Source organism: Anguilla anguilla, chromosome 12 (assembly GCF_013347855.1).
Source record: "Anguilla anguilla isolate fAngAng1 chromosome 12, fAngAng1.pri, whole genome shotgun sequence".
Taxonomy (NCBI): domain Eukaryota; kingdom Metazoa; phylum Chordata; class Actinopteri; order Anguilliformes; family Anguillidae; genus Anguilla; species Anguilla anguilla.
Window position 1 is genome coordinate 17,209,467 of NC_049212.1, and position 18,880 is coordinate 17,228,346.

General features: G+C 42.4%; 3 protein-coding genes across 8 annotated transcripts in view; 2 read left to right on the forward strand and 1 right to left on the reverse strand.

Moving 5' to 3' along the window:
- Positions 1-8,531, reverse strand: part of LOC118210004 (transmembrane protein 255B) — a 32,508-nt gene extending 23,977 nt beyond the window's left edge. Inside the window, exons 1-2 of the mRNA XM_035385796.1 lie at positions 8,439-8,531; positions 3,757-3,865 (exon numbers count right to left, since the gene is read on the reverse strand). The gene's annotated coding sequence lies outside the window, so the exon portion shown is untranslated. The remainder of the gene's footprint in view (positions 1-3,756; positions 3,866-8,438) is intronic.
- On the forward strand, positions 864-15,474 carry LOC118210002. Of its 5 annotated transcripts, none has more exons than XM_035385792.1 (11): positions 864-939; positions 2,875-3,099; positions 3,746-3,898; positions 6,505-6,653; positions 7,503-7,643; positions 8,424-8,575; positions 9,918-9,986; positions 10,785-10,923; positions 12,991-13,097; positions 13,419-13,534; positions 14,732-15,474. In XM_035385792.1, the coding sequence occupies exons 2-11, from the start codon at positions 2,902-2,904 to the stop codon at positions 14,741-14,743; spliced, it is 1,236 nt and encodes a 411-aa protein (XP_035241683.1). In that variant the 5' UTR covers positions 864-939; positions 2,875-2,901; the 3' UTR covers positions 14,744-15,474. The 5 variants fall into 5 exon arrangements, with proteins under 5 accessions (XP_035241683.1, XP_035241681.1, XP_035241682.1 ...); XM_035385790.1 differs by having other exon boundaries at positions 920-939; positions 2,879-3,099; XM_035385791.1 differs by having other exon boundaries at positions 920-939; positions 2,879-3,099; positions 8,451-8,575.
- Positions 15,475-16,000: 526 nt separating this feature from the next.
- rnf7 (ring finger protein 7) lies at positions 16,001-17,914 on the forward strand. 2 transcript variants are annotated; one of them, XM_035385799.1, is made up of 3 exons: positions 16,001-16,394; positions 17,054-17,101; positions 17,456-17,512. In XM_035385799.1, the coding sequence occupies exons 1-3, from the start codon at positions 16,209-16,211 to the stop codon at positions 17,510-17,512; spliced, it is 291 nt and encodes a 96-aa protein (XP_035241690.1). In that variant the 5' UTR covers positions 16,001-16,208. The 2 variants fall into 2 exon arrangements, with proteins under 2 accessions (XP_035241690.1, XP_035241688.1); XM_035385797.1 differs by having other exon boundaries at positions 16,182-16,401; positions 17,456-17,914.
- The last annotated feature ends 966 nt before the right edge of the window (positions 17,915-18,880 follow it).

Consider the following 18,880-nt stretch of genomic DNA (forward strand, 5'->3'; position numbering starts at 1 on the left):
CATATGTCACCAAATATCTGTGGGAAATGGTTTTATTTCCCAATCAGCTGCTGTTTTCAATGTATTCTTTCAGTGTCAGTTTCCCTGACACAGTCGCATCAAATGTACAGGTTGTTTTTCATGACGGATTTCTTTGATAGATTTCTGTCTATGGAGTAAAATTATTTTACATGTAATGAAAGGGATACGTTTAACACAAACTGTAGACCTATCTATTTATGGTTAAATTATGGGGTTTTGTTTTACTTAGTCATTAAAAATTCTTGTTTGGCAGGTTTTTTAACATGAAGATGTGAAAAAAAAATGTGAGTGACAGTCTATTGCTGTGTGAGAATTTCAGGGAACACGCATACATTATAAATCCATTTTAGAGAATTCATTTTTTGCAGCTAAATAGTGTTTTGCATCTTGCACTGTAGCCCCTGTATTTCTGTCTGTGAAGTCGGCTGTGGACAGTAGTCACTGACGCATGCACACCTGCCTCCTGAAGAGTAGGTTTTTCTTCATTATGGTGAGAATTTATTGATCATCAACCATAAGAACTATATGAGTATGTGTGGCAGAGGGGTTTTCGTAGTCAAAATCTTCTTGTTTTCATTGCCACTGTTGGATCATTCAGTAAGCAACTTCCTCCATTAAATTGAAAATACCAGTTTTTTTTCACTGTAATACTAAATAGCATATATTTGTGTTGGCTATAATTTACAACTTCATTAAATTTAGCATATTTATACAATGCACAAAACACAGTGTAAACGTAGCACCTGCCTCAGTCTTTAGCTAACAAAAAGGCTCGGTCAAAAAAATGAAACCACCACTACTAAGGCCTTTTTTGAGCACAGCCCCTGTTCAGTCAGAGTGTCCCCCTCTGTTGCATAGCAACGTGTTGCTACAGCAACAGACACTCAACAGAGGGGGAAAAAAATCTCATGGTAGTAGGTGAGTGCATTGCAGTTGTGTCTAAAAATGACTTCACATTTGTCGGCATTTTGTATGTTTTGTCTTAAATAACTTCTGAAACTTCAGTGAAATTTTTAGTGAAAGTAATCAGTTCTGCTGTCTGTGATTTATGAGCAAACTTTTCTCCTCGATTTGAACATGTGCTTCTACTATGTTCAGACACAGTATTATCACATCTGGAAAATGTCTGGGGCTCATTTGATTTCTTTTTTTATGATAATATTGTTTTCATGTCCGTGGGTAGGCTTTTCTATGATTACCATGCTAGTTGAAATAGTTTGTTATGTAGTATTTTCTGCATAGACTATGTATGTGCATGGCACGTTGCCTTAGTTTCTCAAATCGTATCTGCATGAGGGCCTGTCTGGTATAACAGTGAATCTATCCAGTTTAAAACCACAGGTCTGTTGGCGGGAGATTAATTAAACAATCATTAAAACCAGTTAGAATAATGAATCAACAGTTTTTTTTCTATTGTGATAATCCATGTATATAGCTTATTTTTCTGTGAAATGACAGTAACTGGAGTTTTGATATGGACAATATCAGTTAAAACAGGAATGGTTATTATTTATGATTGCAATGAATGAGTATACATGCAGATTTATCTAAAGCCTCAACAAATTGAAAAAGGTGTATGCACTGGAATGCGTAGCAAATCAGGTGTAACTGACTCGATTGAAGGAGCTGTGACTGGGACAACAGGATGTAATTGATTTTTAAAACATATTGGCATCACTAAATATTATTCAAAACAAATTGCAGGCAAAATGCAGAGCAGGCCCTTTAGAATAGATTCAATTTTTAAATGAGAAATAATCAGTATTGGCCTCCACACTTTTGAGGAGCAGTTAAGCTTATATTGTTCGGTTTATGCACTGTACCTTATTTGTGGTTTTATGATCATATGGATTATTTGTGGGTTTATGACTGGTCTGGCAGGCTACTATTACTGCATAGTTTTTAATCATTTAGCAAGCAGCTCAGCCAGTACATGCCCACACATGATCACAGGCTGGGCCCTGTACTATAGTTGTAGGTTTGACCGTTATTAGTATGCTATTACCAGGAGTCCATAGAGGCAGGGCATAATTGCTTTCATCCCACCAGGAGTAGTGTGGCCTCAGTCAGCCAAGGTTCTTCCAAGAGTGATGAACCGCCCACTTTTTGGGTATGAAACCCATATTTTTATTATGAATCACATGTAAGTGAAGGCCTGTCTACAAGTGGCAGCAGTTATTCAAATCATAAAGCCAAGAAGGTGCTTGTGTATGAAAAACAGGCTCATATATATCTTTTGCTATCTCCATTTTGACTTTTTATAGTGAAGTGTTGCTCAAAGGACATAAATTGTGACACAAAAGGAAGAAATGAATGGCAAGTAGAGGTCTATGTGTCACACTACCTCACACTACCTCACATGTCTTTAAACTGCTCTCAGAGAATCAGGCCAATGTTTATTATCACTTTGTTAAAATGGCGATTTTTGTTTGCAAAAGTTTTGCTACCAGATACTAAGTTAAGAGTCTCCTGAGTTCTCTCCAGATCTGACCATCAGGGGCCCAAGAGCAGTTCGAACAACATGTAGGCCGTGATTGAGAGATATGTATCTCATTTGGTGCTAGCTCTCTCCTGTGACACTGTGGGGCTAATTAGGTGTACGTAATAGTGGCCTGCAGCTTTGTGGCCAAATGTAGAGGAAGGTAGCACAGCAATAATTCAAAGCAGAATTGGCGAGCCCAAATGAATGGAAATAATGGGAAACCTTTCGACATAAGATCTGTTTGGTCTCTGATGTGTGATCTGCAGAAATCTAATGATTTATGATGCACTGACAGTGTCTATTCCTATTTTACTCACTGAAATGCAAAAACATGTGGAACTTATTTTCTCTTCTTTTCCTTCGTTTAAAAGCTAGGCTGTGAAATCTGGGGTGAGCAAATGTCGAGAGATGAGCAGGCGAAGAGGGGTGGAAAAGGAACGGCAAGACCCAGCTCGAAAACGTCTTACGTCTCTGCCAGTCTCCGGCAGTTTCTGAAGTCATACGAAAGACATTGTGTGGAAAGTGAGAGCTGCATCAGTCCCTCTGTGAGGCGAGATGTCCTGCGATGCATCGAGAAGGAGAAAAACATGACTAAGGTAGACATTGTGTTCTACTGATCGCTACGGTTTCTGAAGACATGCAGCACTAACAAAGTGAAAGGCCAGCCCAAAATTCACCCAAAAATGAAAATAAAAAATGCTATTTTCACCATCTTCAGAAGTGAATACAAAAACCTACAGCTCAGAATAGCAACTGTAATGTCCGGCTTTCTAAGAAAGCTCCTCAAAGTCAAATTAGTCCGATGATGGAATGGTGAAGCTGTGAAAGCTTGGCGGAACATCTCAAAGGAACACAAATGATTAGTAAAGAGGAAAAACAACAAATTTGCCATGAATTTCCCAATTAATTTTCTCCTTTTTTCTCTCTTTTGCACACACTCATGCACACGTACACAAACATGCTCATATATACAAATGCACACATCCTCACACACCTATACACCAATGCATTTGACCAAAATTTCCAACATATGCATACACAGGTAGGCTGTCCCTCTCACACACAGGCATGCATGTATATACACGCACAATCATGAATGCTCACACACACTTTCAAATACACACAAACACACACACTCAGAAATCAAACAACCGTGCTTACACACACCTTCTTCTTACAGCATGCTGTGCCTGAGTGTGTGAGGTCTGGTTTGGAGCAGTAAGCGGTTTGTCTCTGCTGTAGATCACACTCACCTTCCCGGAGAACACACCCGGGACTCACGTGTCCCCCAGCCTTTGGCCCCTCCTCCAAGCGGTGCGGGACACACGCTACACACACGGGCGCGAGCTGACCGTCTGGGACCTATCACCAAGACAACAGGACGTCGCCGATCTAGTAAGTCACCCCTGCTGATGCACACCCAGCGCCTAAGGAGCACTCTGCAGGGAGTTGTGAAATGGAAGCAGTACTGAATCATATTATCATATTGAATCATACTGAGTGTCAATGGATGAGAACTGGCCTCTGAATCACTCAAGCTGCTGCAGTACAGACAGGTTTTGAACTTTTCATTTTCCCTCGCACGCTCATGCTTCTTCCGTGTTCTCCGCTACACATTCTGATCATGTACAATAAACACCGTCAATCACAACTTCAGCAAGCATTGCCATAGTAACCAGGTGGTAGCTGGAAGTAAAGCTGGAAGACATGTGGGTTGTCAAAGTATACTTCTTGTGCTAGATTTTTATTTCATCTAGCACAGTGTTGGTTTTAGTATTGACACTTTCCCAACACATAAACTGGCCTATTAAAAAGTCCACATGGGTACTTCATGTCTTATCCTAGCTATGTGGCATGCCCATCGTTGTAGGTATCATATCATGTTCTCGTTCGGAGAGACTGACTGGACCACCTAGTCTCACATAGTCAGACTTCAAGACTCATAAGCATACTAGCTGGATATGAAAATATTGGGGGTGACATGTCTCTCCGTCTCCCCCCAAACCTTTGCATAAGGGTGTGCCTGGCATTCAGTAATCTGCAGCTACCCCCTTGGCACATGGATACAGTGTAAGCATATACTCAGTCTCCAGGCCCTGAGCTTGAAGCATCTGTTACTTATTCCCAGGGTCAGGTATGCAGTGCTGATTTTTTGAGAAAAACCCCCAACAGAAATATTTTTGCTGTCAGCCATGCATCAATCATTTATTTTTACAGTAGGCTGGTTAACTTAGCAGGTCACATGAAGGACATGCATTTTAAATGGATATTGCTCCTATTTGGGTTAAAAATACAAACACTTCTGAAGTGCAGTAATATTGACATGACTAATTGATATTGCATCATGGCTTCCCTCTCCGTCTCCATCTTGGACTTACACAACAGATCTGGAATCAGATTTCAGAAATCAATTTGGTCAAATTGTTTTGATTTGACTGGAATTTTGGCTTTTTTTCCACAATTATGACAACAACCAAAAACCCTACTTTTGCATCTGAATAATAAGATTGGACTCCTTCCCATTTAAGTAGATCTATTCATATTTCCATCCATCTATCCATTATATAACTTGCTTATTCCTGGTCAGGGTCGCGGGGGGTGCTGGGGCCTATCCCAGAGTGCATTGGGCGAGAGGCAGGAATACACCCTGGACAAGTTGCCAATCTATCACGGGGCACACGCACCATTCATAAACTCATTCACTCACATACTCATACCTATGGGCAATTTAGACCTTCCAATTAGCCTACCTGCATGTCCTGTGGGAGGAAACCAAAGTACCTGGAGGAAACCCACATGGACACGGGGAGAACATGCAAACTCCACAGAGAAAGGCCCCAGCCGAGATTCAAACCAAGGATCTGGGCAATAGTGCTACCCACCGGACCACTGTGCTGCCCTCTATTCATAATTGACTTCACTTATTTTTTATTTTCTTTACTGAAAACTAGTTTACAGCAAGCATTAGTGGAAGCACAGGCTTTTATTTTACCTGTGCCTGGTAAATCATGTCAGGTGGGCTTAAAAACAGCAGCACAAGTGAAGCCCTATAGTGAGGCTACAGAATGACATGAAACTGATCAAACACACTTGGTTTGGGAAACATGTATGTACCCTGAAGGCTTGGAGGGTAGAAAGTGATACAGAACTTGTGCTCAGGCAGCTATCTTTCTTCAAGGTCATCTCTGTGCCTGTGCTAAGTGGGTGTGACTAGGCCGGATCACTTGTTCGGTTTATTGGTGTAAATCTTTGTCAATATATTCAACAAGTAAAAGGTTCTGTTTGGCAAAGCCTATAAAGGACCAGTGTTCATGCCCAAAGAAAAAAAATCTACCGCTTACAACAGCCTTTTCTTTATCTCCTGAGAAGTAAATCAGATGCTTATTTTGAGATTACTGAACTCCGACTGTGAATTGCCTCTCCTAACCCTCCCCCAAGGGAGAAATGAAGAGCGAGGGCATCGATCAATCCAAGACAAATCAGGGATCAATTTAAGAACAGAAGCTCAAGAAAGTTCTCGTTGATTTGTTGCTCTGCTAATAGATCTCTCATGGGTTTCTCCTTGGCTATTGCAGTCATCTTATTTCAGACAAAAAAGCATTTAAGTGAACCCTAGAACATTGCTTTGTTGTTATCCTAGTCAGACAAGTGAAGGGTTGTTTCTCATGAGCAGAATTTGGGGAAGCATGAGAAAATAGTCAAAATCTCACACTGGTGTAGAATGGAGCTCAGTTTTGTCAAGGAGGAGTAAATGGGATACTCATTACCAGTAAATCAGTCTTGCTTCATTTTTATGATTCTAAGCTCCTGCATACACGGGATCATTTTTGTCCAGAGGAGAAGACAAGAAACCTATACGTGCGCTGGGGTTTATTTATGCAACTACTGTGCTAATCTCTCAGTCTGACTGGGCCTCCCTCTGTCACATACACAGTTTTTGAGCATTGATGCTCCCTCAGGGCAAATGAAACCCAAGTTTATTGTCTTTCTTGGCTTCACAGTGCCTCCTGCTGGAGAAGCGGGGTAGGACGGAGTACCCTTTCAGACAGCTGGGGCTGCTGGACTGCAGACTGGACGTCTGGTCCCTGGGGCGGCTGGGTCGGGCTGTGGCACTCAGCTCCCTTACAGTCCTCTGTCTGGACTATACCCCGTGAGTAACACTGTGTGTGTGTGCGTGTGCGTGTGTGTGTGTCTGTGTGTGTGTGTGTGTGCGTGTGCGTGTGTGTGTGTGTGTGTGCGTGTGCGTGTGTGAGTGTGCGTGTGTCTGTGTGTGTGTGTGTGCGTGTGTGTCTGTGAGTGTGCGTGTGTGTGTGTCTGTGAGTGTGCGTGTGCGTGTGTGTGTGTGTGTGCATGTGTGTCTGTGAGTGTGCGTGTACGTGTGCGTGTGCGTGTGTGTGTGTGTGTGCGCGTGCGTGTGTGCTTGCGTGTGTGTGTGCGTTTGTGTGCGTGTGTGCTTGCGTGTGTGTGTGCGTTTGTGTGCATGTGTGCGTGTTTGTTTGTTCAGAGCAAGAGAGAGAGAGACAGGAAGATACGAGACACACAAATCAATTCAGGGCTGGATTCTGTTATCCTCTTGTAAGTTCTCGTTGTTAAATGTTCATCAAAGAATGCACAATCTGTTTGCAATAAACTGCTGTAGTTCATGTGGCAGCACTCAGCTTCCCTATATAGATAAGGGAGAAAAGCAGCGATGGCGGTTAGCTGTGTATTTTACTGCCAGCATAGAGCAGCTTCTCTTTTACCCCAGGGGAACGGGCCAGTTTCCAAATTTGAAGTTTGGGAAGTTTGGGAAAATTTTAATCAATTAACTATTTTGAAGGAATGCATTTTATGATACGTAGTTACCAAATATTGTCAGAAACTGCAGTTCTATCTCAGCCTCTTAAAGTCATGCATGTGTGGGCTAATCTCAATGGCCAACCGAGTTTCTGAATTGTTTTATGATGTCTGTCTGTCTGTCTCGCTCTCTCTCACTCGATCTCTCTCTCTCTCTTTCCAGTGTTGGAGAGGAAGGAGTGAGAGCACTACTGTGTGGCCTAGAGGGGGACAACCATGTCCTTTCCCTGAGTTTGTGTTACTGTTCCCTGGGCCCAAGCAGTGGAACTCTGTTGGGTGCCCTGGTCTCGAGGAGTGCTGTCAGGTTGGTATACAGTTGTCCACAGTTGTTCTGTTTTGATTATGCATCTCATATGTGCTACTTTCATTGGCGTTTTCTATATATTAGTGGTAGTGCTGTCCATTTTCTCCACCCCTCCCCCCTTCCCAACACAAACTGAACTCAGCTGCCCACCTCTCACCAACCAGAACCTCTCTCATTTCTCCCTAATCACTGCCGTCAACCTTAGCAAAGTACTGAGAGGAATAAGACTCCCACCTGTGGTATGGACCCTACCACCCCTGTCTCCCCACAATCAGCCCACTCTTCACAGCAGTAATTAACTCCTCACTCTTCTCTGGCAGTGCTCCCCCCCGCCCCCCCCAAACTTGCTGACCTCACTCCCATCCACAAAAAACCTGCTACTTTTATGACTTATGTTCCTAGTTACCTTGTTCTATTGTTCTTATGCTGTTCTCATTTGTGCTTTTCTCACACTTGCTTTATTTTATTGCTATGCACTATTGTTTTCTTCGCATTGTTATATCTTTTTTCTGTTTGGATTTTGTGCTTAATTTATAATTGTCTGTTTTTGTTATAAAGCATCTTAGAGCACTTAGAAAAGCACTATATAAATACAAAATGATGATGATGATTATCATAATCATTATTATTATTATTATTATTTAGCTGTGTGTGCTGTTATTGTGTTTTTACTGTTAGTTGTATCATGTATAGTGTCATATCTGAACAATATCAGTATTGTTACTGAGGCTGATGGACAGTGCCCTCTCAGTCTGCACAGCTGTAATCACAAGGCCACAGCCTTGGATATCTCACCTCTTTACCCAGAGATCTGTATGTCAATGGCAATGACCTGCAGTGTGGGGGCGCCACTGAGCTGGTGGACGTGCTGGTGAAACACGCAGAGCGCCTCGCCCTGGAGGAGCCCAGCACCCTTGCAGCTGACCCAACAGGCACGTAGAGGGTCTCCATCAGGCAGGTTCGGCTCCACATCCAAGCCCATGTGGACTTAATCCTGACTGCTACACGCTGTACATGCAGTGACAAATGGGATTATTACAGCGATTAACTGCAGGTCCAACAAAAACACTGCACTTGTACGTTCACAATCTGTATGGGCCGGCCACTGTGTCACAGGTCACTGGGACATGGAGCCAGACCCAAAATCACAAGACTACACGATCCTGCATTCCTTTCTTGTCTTCCTCCCATGTCCTTGGCTGCCTCCAGACCTGCCCCTCAGTCATATTGCTGCTCCCACCACACCCAGTCGCAGAAATAACAGTGTCATGATATCCAACCAAAAACTTAAACATTCAAGGGAGTGTTTGGTGTAATCATTACATTACATTTCAAATAATTTCATAATTTGATTTCATTACAGAATCAACATAATAAACCTCTGCTGGTCTAGGGTCCGATTTCCAGGCCTCATATCAGTCATTTCCAGATAACCTGAAATGCATCCTTCCCCAGAGCCAACTAGAAAACTCAACAGTGACTGGAATAAGGCTTCTAACATTTTGCAGTGACGTTACCTGAGAGGGGTGCTTATGGGGAATGTAGTTGCAGTGGTTGGCTCATCTGGGGCAGTTAAGGGTTCAGGATAGGTAGTTATTGGCATATACAGTATGGGGGCAGTCTTCATCACAGCAGGCATACCTGAAAAGAATAAGTGGTCGGTAGTGGTGCCAGGTACCCATCTTACAGTGCGGAATATGTGTGTGCACGCACACGTAACTTAGTCTGACTGCAGATTTGCACAGATTTTTGCATAATTGAGCTCAGCTTAAATCACTTAAATCTTCCCTGTAATCAGAAACACACATGTGAGGAATGAGTAGCATTTGTGTGGAATGCTCAGAGATGTTTTAGTAGTAAAGAGGGTTTGTAGCCTATTACAATCACAGTTACAGTCACTGGCTGGATTGCTGAGTCCAAACCTAACAAGTCACAACATTTTGTTAACTAATGCCCACATTACCCTAAAATGTCAAATTAGAACCTCACTCTTCAAAAAAGTACAAAAGTATAAGGCCAAGTGTAATGATGCACATTAAAGAATAGTTTTTCTGTTTTCATAAGTCTGCCAGTAATTAGTTCTGATTTCAGTTCAAATGGACCTTTTGTGTTCACAGCTGTGTGCGTGTGTGTGTGTGCGGGTGTATGCGTGCGTGTGCATGCGTGCCTGCGTGCGTGAGTGTTCTGTTCAATCCTGGTTCTACGAAGCAGTGTCCTGTTCAGTGTAGACAGGAGCAGTAGGTGACTGATCTAATGGGTGTGTTCTCCCCTCAGGCATTACCAACTCAAAGCCACTGAGGAGCAGTACGGCATCTTCAAAGGGAAAAAAGAGAAAGAGAAAAGGTATTGAATTTGCTGTGCTTCCGTGTCTTAAAGCTACATACTGTAGGAAGAGACAGAACAAGTGACTGAGAGAGTGACAGTAACTTTCAGTTGTCCATGGTTGAGGAACTACTTCCCCCATGTCTTAGGAACTACTTCCCCCATGTCTTGACCATGATCAGACTGACTGCAGTCAGTCTTTTACAGCATTAGGAGACTTGGATTGTTTACCGTCTCATGGCTTGGCTTGTCTTTCCTTGACTTTCTCGCACCTGTCCCAACATTTTTGCCATGTTACTGTTCCTGATGGCGTTCCGTGCTTGGAAACGGTTAAATGCTTGTTGGGAAATCATTCCCTTATGTTCATGAAAAGGAAAACATGCTGTCCCATCCTGCCGATGATGACTCCATAACGCAGAGGGATTTGTATAAATTCCCCCAATAAGAGTCCTCCTCAGCTTCCGTTCTGCATCTTAAACTCTCTTCAGTGTGAAGTCAGGGGGTGCAGAGTTGGGCCATGGTGGTTCAGGCCCTACTACTGGACACCCCAGTCTCAAATCTCAGTGTTTTGTCCCAGAAGTGATAAATAATCATTCTATTGTGGCTATTATTTACAACTGAACCCATCAATGCGTTTTTTTGTTTTTTTTAAATCTATTGATTAAAGCAGCCGTGGCATTTTCTCTCTTGTAATAATGACCTTTTTTAACAACATCCAGTCTGTTTAAGAGACATGAAATGGCATTGCTGTTTGAGCAGTAGCATTTTCGCTGCCGTGTCAAAAAGCCAGACAGATTCCTGAGTTTGACATGTCTAAAGGGAAGAAGAGGAAGTCTGTAACCACACCTGCAGAAATTGGGCCTTGGCTGGAGAAGCTTCACCTCTCAGACAATGCTATCGACACGTTTGGCCTGGGAAGGACTGTTACAGCGATGAGCTTCACACAAACAATCTGCTTGTGAGTATCAGGGCTGATGGTACCTGTTAGTAACGGTGTTCAGATGCTAGGTCTTAGCTCTGTTAGCTCTGGCATTGATTATCATTGAGTGTCAATGTCTGGCACCATTGGCATTTGTCTTTGTGATTAGGCCACTTCATTTTTTCACTTCAAACATTTCATAATCAGAGTCATTATAGGACTGTGAACTTCAAAATAGAAGAAATGCTGAAGAAGACATTTGTCCTTAGCAGGAATGGATATTCCGGTCTAAAAAGCTAAAGCATATGACTTATAGCCTTAGCTAAGTCACGGAGGAACCACAATGATAAGTGAAGAAGGTCCCATTTTCCCACTGTCTTTTATCATTTGTGAGCTTTTCTGGAGTGCTTGTTTGCTTTTTCAGACTAAACATGCTCAGCCAAAGACAGCTCACCTATGATCACCCAGCAATAGCGTTATATGTTTGTATTGAATGCAGAAGAGTTTGGTTTGGCTGGGGTCCTCATCGTTTCACCCAGGCAGATGAGCTATCCTAGTCTATGCGATGGTGGGGCCAGGCTCACATACCTGAATTTATCAGCCATGTTCTCATCTCCTGTGTGGAACAGATATGTTCGACCATGGCAAGCCAAAGTGGAATCAGGCACTAATGTGAAATCCGTAGGTTTAAATCAATCAGTTTGATGGGGACTGAGGCCCACAGGGGCTGGAGATCACTTTAAATCTAGCAGCACTCATTCTTCAACATTCCTCTAAATTCCTCTCCTCCTTTCAACACACCTCTGCATGCCTCTTACACCCTCATGATAGCCATGATAGTCTTCTGTAACGTTATGTTTGTATCTTAACTGAAGTAAATTTCGTATTCATGCTTTGTTTTTCTGTAAGTTTATCGCTTAATGCTTAGTGTGCAGGAGGACTGACTCTGATTTTCAGCCCTGGTAATTGTGGTTTTGGTGCTACTGTTTTGCTAATCAGCCGAGCACGTTGTTTCAGTTGCAGCAGCCTTTATTAATCAGCTGATCGTGTAGCTGAGTAGAAGAGTGCCTTCCCAGCTGCATTATTCAATTAGCGGTTAGTAGTGCTATTTATAGTAGGTCCTTTGAAGTACAGCAGCAGCCTCATCTGGACAGAGACTCAGTCAGACTAAAACAAGGCAGTATCAGATTAACACAAGGGAGCCTGTCTATCAGAGTCCATTGAGAGAGAATGTTGAGGACGTGCCCATGAAGCATCATGTGTCCCCTTTCGATTCCTATTTGCATCACTGTCAGAAGACAGACCTATTTTCACAGTCCCCCTTGGTGCCACACAATTTTAACCCTGATTAACCCTCTCTAGTGTTCTCCGCTGACGTCCCACCCATTGCAGCAGACCTATGGAACAGTCAGTCTGCAGAAGACTGACTTCATCATAGCCTATGCTTCCCTGTTCTCCCTCCGGTTCCTCATCCTCACTGAAACCTGGGCCACTCAGACAACCCACACACTTATTTTGTTTACTAACAGGAACAGTGACCCACCCAAATTGCACAGTTGCTATTTACAGGTGACCAGATATTGTAGGAGACTTCCTTGAGGAGTCAGAAATCTGTTTCTGCTCCTTGCCAGAGAGCAGTACTCCCATGATCCCACTGGGTGATTTCTGCATTCACCTGGATGGCACTCAGTAGTCTACATTCCTCCTCCTCCTCCTTAGGATTAGGATTTCTAGGCATAGATCGTAGTGCCTTCCAATAGGTGTCTGGGGACTTTTGGAGAGTACTGAAAACTGTCAATGGCACAAATACAACCATTAAAGAGCAATATGATTTTTTATTTTTTATTTTTACAGGGGGCTGCTGGCAGTACTCAGGAGTCCTTTGGCAGACGCTTTGGCAAACTCTGAGAAGCATTGCTCTAAATATCTATCAGCTAGTCATCTTGTGCCACAATATTCTGGCAGTAAAGTTGTCTCTTTTTCTTACTGCTTATCTTAACTCCTCATTGTCATTCCTTTCTGTTCTCTACTGTTCCTCTATATTCATCTCCTCTCTTACCTCCCTGTTCCTCCCTGGCTTCTCTGTTCCTCTCTCTTCATCTGCAGGTTGATCAAGCTCTCAACTCACCTGGTGGAGCTGGACCTCAGTGAGAACCACATTGGGGATGAGAACGGAAAACTGCTTCTGGAGGCCCTGCAGGACAGGAGAGCGGGTAGCGTTTTGGGGGGGGGGGGGGGGGGGGGGGGTGTTTCATAGGAGGAATGGGGGTGATAAAGGGACAGGCACACGGCTAGGGTAGCTGGAGGTGTGGTCTGGTGTCATAGGTGTGTTATGTATCTATCTAGCATTTTCCTGAGCTATCCATTTGTCATTTATTCATTCTCGTGTTAATCTGTAAATTGCCCAGCTGTTTCAATTTGAACAGAATCGTTCACACAAATTCCACCAAGATAAACGTTTTGTAACATAACTTTGTAATGTGATCTTTGTGCATTTGGATGTTAAAATCCATGTATTTTCTGTGTTGTCACAGGTGAAAAGACAGTGTTAAAAGTCAAAGTTACCACCCAGATGAGTGCAGACACATTTGCTGCCATCTTGAAGAATTCCAAGAAACTGAAGTCTGTGAAAAAGAAAAAGAAAAAAAAGGTGTGTCTGGGGCGTTGTCTTTTCTTTCAGCACATCACAACAAAAGTAGGAATTTTTCAGTTCACTTTACCGTAGATGACTCTCCATGAAAGATTAGCACTTGTGTTGATTCAAATGCTTTTCCAGGATAAATAAGAAACATGCTGGGAGTAGGATCTATGTACTGAAAGAAATAAAAAAAACTAAAGAACAGTATGCAGGGGTGGATCCCGCTTACACAATTCCTTTCCATGGAGCAAATGCACAATGACTGGCATCCAGTTACGATGCCAAGAGCCTCAGAGCCAGCACGATCCGTGCCAAAACACCACATTTCCCAAAAGTCCCTGCTCTTTCTTCACATTCAACTTTAACAGTCTCTCAAATTAATTAAAGCTTAAATTACACAGAAACAAATGATATGGAAAAAGAATATTTGAGAGGATAATTAAAAGGCATCCATTTGCAGCAAAATGAGCAGGACAGTTCTACTGGATGGAGAAAAGCCGCAGTGTGTGGGATTAAGCAGCACAGCCTGCTCGTTCACTGCGCCAGCTCTGAGTTTGCACTCAGCAACCAAATTCAACAGCACACCATACACTCAGGGAAAGCGAGTTACTAACCTCCCCCATACATACACAACCGCTCTCCCCTTGCACAGCATGCAATAAGACTGCAGTGTATTATGCAGCAAGAAGCACGCGTTGTTCAGGAAGATTACACTGCAGGTAGACGCATTTTCATCGGCAGGCTGCTGCCTTGTTATACAACAATACTTTCCATCTCTCGTCAGTGTAAACCCAGCCTGGGTGTTGTAGTCTGCAGTGGTGTTTGTTGCATAATCAATGGTAATCATAAGTCATAAGTCGGTCTCAAGCCTGAACTGTGATAACAGCCCTAGACATACTGACAGAAAATGGAAAAAAAGGAAGTAACACGAGACGTGATTATTTCTTTGCCTGTTGCCTCTAGAAGACTGGTTTGTATGTAGATCCTCATATATTGTATAAACCCAGTAATTTGTATTATGTATAATGGCCATTACTGTTTCATGGCACACAGTGCTGAGTCCATGTAGCTGTGTTCCTCCTTTATCTCAGTGTAACCTAGCTGCTTCCCCATTCAGTGCCAGCCTCACCTGGCCATGCTAATGACACTTTGTGTAGTGTTTTCTCTCCATCTCAATTTACCAATGCTGTTCTTCTGGATTCCTTACAGGCACAAAAATGAGGATTTTCATCTCTGGAAGGAAGTCAATCTGAACTGACAAAAGAGTTGACATTAATGCAGGACATAAATTGCACATGTATGTGGAATTCATGAATAATGTAAATATTGGAACACAGCTGGATTTTAGGCCCTTTCACACTTGCCTTTTTGTGTGACATATCCTATTTCTTGACAAACACCTTACATTAAACACAAGAAATTGGATATTAAATGTATACTATGCAGGATTGTTTAGCCTTTGTTTACAATCAAGTAGGTCTCCTCCTCCTCCTTCAACCTCGCCCACTCACCCCTGAGTGTCCTACACTATACATCTGCCAACCCAAAATCTTCCAGGCCTCTTTGAGCATGCTGTGCAAAGTGGAAACAAAAATGATATGAATAGATGCCCTGGGTTGAAATCCTTTCATCTACACTCTACAGTAACAACCATTAATTTGCAGTGGAACATTCTCTGGCCATAACACTGTAGCAACTGCAATCATGGCTTGCTGCCACTGGCCATAAATCAGGGCACATTAGGAATTCAGCAAAGTTCAAATTCTCATTGTTTCACTTTTGAGACACTGCTCACATTCCTCAGCATAATGTTCAGAATTTCCCTCCAGAACTCCATTTCACAAATTCAGATTACCCCAGGATGTGAGAGGGCCTCAAGATCGCTCGGCTAGCAGTGGTGTGTAGGTGAATGCCAGAAAATAGTGTTTTAGTTAAAGGTTTTATTAATGAAATCTGTCTCCTGTGTGCTTTCTTTCAACAAAGGCATTTTTAAAATAATGCACGAGAAAATACATAATTTTTCACCTTTGATCTGAGGACGACACAAGGTATCATAATATAGTTTATTAGCTATGGTAACAGCTGTCTATGGCTTCAATAATTATGTTATTATGTTCAGATACTCAAAGTAAAGGACATACCTTCCCTTGGACAGCAATGGATTGATTACCAGTGGTTACATGAACCATTCCTCCATCAGTCTTAAAGTCCACATGACTTAAAGCACATGTTCATGATGTCTGCAGGACACTGGTTTATCACTCTGTGGTCAGCCACCAAATTTCTGGGCCAGTAAAAAATAAAAGTGCCCTGTGCTCATAGAGTTCCTGAAAATACAGACCCAGACTGTTAAATAGTGAGATAAATAGACCAATTCAAAGCGGCCAGTTGGCGCCCATGCTGAGTAGCCCTGGACATCCCAATAGAACAACAATTCAGATGCAAGTGGGACAATTGGACACTGCCCGTCCCCTAAACTATGACTGCACACTCATGGCTGAATGAATAAGGTGTATACTATGGTGACGATGGAGATGCTATTAAACAAGGAAATCAGTCAAATGATGTCTTAATCTAGCGAGCAATTCGGATTGTGGTTCCATGCCGAATACATAGTGGACTTTAGTTCCACCGTGTGGCTGTTTGGTTGAATTACGTTTATCCATTCGGGCCCGTCCATTTTGTTATGCCCTCTTCCATTGATATGGCGGAGATGGATGACGGAGACGACTCGAGTTTGGTTCATACGCATACTGGCACTTCTGGGTCGAAATCTGGAGGAGACAAAATGTTTTCCCTGAAGAAATGGAATGCTGTAGCAATGTGGAGCTGGGACGTCGAGTGCGATACCTGCGCCATTTGCAGAGTGCAAGTTATGGGTAAATAAAGTATTTCGCTTTCTAAGGAGCTAACGTAGCTAGCGAAATGTATATCCAGCTAGATTCTAAGGGAATGCAATCGTCTCTAGGCTGTTAGCTAGATAGTTAGCTTACAGGTCCTAGCTAAGGCAAAGGAATATCACTACCAGCAAATGTTAGCTGGGTCATCTTTACTGTTTTTGCCAACCGATTGTGCGGAATATCAAATTTCGCTATAGCTAGCTAACAAGGTTGATCAACTGGCCGACAAAACTAAGTTAGACTAGCTAACATTTACTTACCTAGATTTAGTTGAACAACCAATAGATCATTTGGGCCTTTGGTTTGTTGTCACGCGGTCATCTGCAATTATCTATAGTTATTCGAATTAATTTTGTCCTATTCAGTCTAGCTGGCTAACGTTGTGTTGTATCACTCTCTTTTCATTAGTGCCCCTAGTGTAACAAATCGTTGCCAGCCAGTAACGTTAATAACCTGAGCTTGTCATATTGTTTGAAATTATTAGGAATGTAATGCTGGCTGACTAGCTAGTTCTTCTAACAAAAAAAAAACAAACAAACAAACGAGCTAACGTATTTAAATCGTAAAGCGAGATGTAGATGATGTCAAAACAATTAAATTCGGACTTGTGTTTCCCCTGTTTGTCATTCAGATGCCTGTCTACGTTGTCAAGCCGAGAATAAACAGGAGGACTGTGTCGGTAAGATCTTTTGCCTAGTTGCAGTGTTTCTAGCTATGTCAGTGGCTAAGCAACCATTAAATGGCTTAAGACCACAGGTGAGACAGACAGATGGACGTTCCGTCGAAATTGAATTGACCCTTTGTTTGCACTCAGATTGGCTAGCTGACCCATCAATCAGAACGACGTATGAAAAACGTGAAAACGTATGAAATTCCAATGATGTAATAATTTTTCAAAATGTGCACTGATGGAAGTGTGGAAATGGTTTCATAGAATGACATAGTCGACTATCTTAAAAAATGTCAACATTTGTTTTTTCCAAAATAACACTTAAATTCTCTCTTTCCCCACCCCTCCCTTCTTCCTTACCAGTGGTGTGGGGAGAGTGTAATCACTCCTTCCACAACTGCTGCATGTCTCTTTGGGTGAAGCAGAACAACCGCTGTCCTTTATGTCAACAAGACTGGGTGGTGCAAAGGATTGGGAAGTGAAACCACACATACACCTGGACTGGAAGAGGAGGCAACATCTCACTTCATTTCTCCTGTATGCACTTCTTTTCGGCTCCTAAACCAATGCTCCCTGTGTGAGGGAGAATTCTGGAACACAACCTTGTTGAATGTGCTCAGTTCAGGTCACTAGGCTCCATCCTTCCCCTTGCCCACTTCTGTGGGGGTGGGGTGGGGTGTCAGAGCTGAATTTATTCACTGGCTTATTACATTTTTTATTTTGGGTGCATGAACATTCTTTTTCTGTGTTTCTTTGAATTAATTCTTTGTGTACAGAACCACATATTAGTCAAGTATGATGTAATAAAATAATTTAAATATTTCTATGTTTTTCTTTTTTCAGAGAAATGAAAGGACGAATTAGGTCTGTCCTTATATATTGTGGAAGAACTCAAACCATATTAAACCAGGGGGGAAAGTCTATGGGCAGTTAATTTCATCATTTAAACACAAAACACTGGTGGAGCAGAATCCACCTCAGCTTTCTTTAACATATGGTTTATCACTGCTGCCTGTTCCCTCTCAGGTACCTAAAAAAACCCTGCTGTTGCATGTTTGCCAACCCATCAGATGGAAGTTTCTAGATATAACTGCCACACTATAGAAAACCACAGCACTGGATTTAAGTGCCACACTCTGGTCTCTCCAGAATAAAAAGCAATGCCCACAGGATGTTTAAGTAGCAGCCAAGGTCAGGTTGAGACTCAGGGATGAAGGCTTGGGAAAAATAACACAGACAGACATTATGAGCTCTTCTAATGTAATAGCTACCTTTCAACAGCAGATGTCGCCAAATAACAGTTGGTTTTTACAGAATGGGATGTGCCGTCTTCTTATCAGGGGGTAAGGGGGAACCCCTCCTATTTCTGTTCTATTTATTTTATACATATGTAGTCGTTGTTTTCTTCTTATTACTATTACTGTTATCTTTTTCTATTCACCACTTGGTTAATCCGTAGGGATGCTCACAGGACCATATCAATTACATATTAAACAATGACGTCACTTGGCCAAGTGGCAGATAAAGGAAAAGGCCCCCTTTCTTGACCCATTTGACCTATAGCCAAAACTATTTTTCCTTGAGCTGAATTTTCCTTTTTTCTCTCCTCCCATTGAATTTGCCACAATGACGTAATAGATGTACGGCCACGTTGTTTCTGCTTAATCTAAGATGGACCTCAGTGTGCTTTTAATGGTGTGGCCCTTATCACAGTGTGGACCAGTGGTTCTGAAACCTGCTCCTAGGGATCCCAGTGTATGCTGGTTTTCATTCATAATCATTTTAACA

Excerpts from the sequence above, each read along its gene's own strand:
- LOC118210002 (XM_035385790.1), top strand. Across the intron at positions 6,654-7,502 it reads CTCTGTCTGGACTATACCCC|TGTTGGAGAGGAAGGAGTGA; the intron begins GTGAGTAACACT and ends CTCTCTTTCCAG. Across the intron at positions 9,987-10,784 it reads AAAAAAGAGAAAGAGAAAAG|GGAAGAAGAGGAAGTCTGTA; the intron begins GTATTGAATTTG and ends ACATGTCTAAAG.
- rnf7 (XM_035385797.1), top strand. The coding sequence starts at position 16,209 with ATGCCCTCTTCCATTGATATGGCGGAGATGGATGACGGAGACGACTCG. Across the intron at positions 16,402-17,053 it reads TTGCAGAGTGCAAGTTATGG|ATGCCTGTCTACGTTGTCAA; the intron begins GTAAATAAAGTA and ends TTTGTCATTCAG. Across the intron at positions 17,102-17,455 it reads TAAACAGGAGGACTGTGTCG|TGGTGTGGGGAGAGTGTAAT; the intron begins GTAAGATCTTTT and ends CTTCCTTACCAG.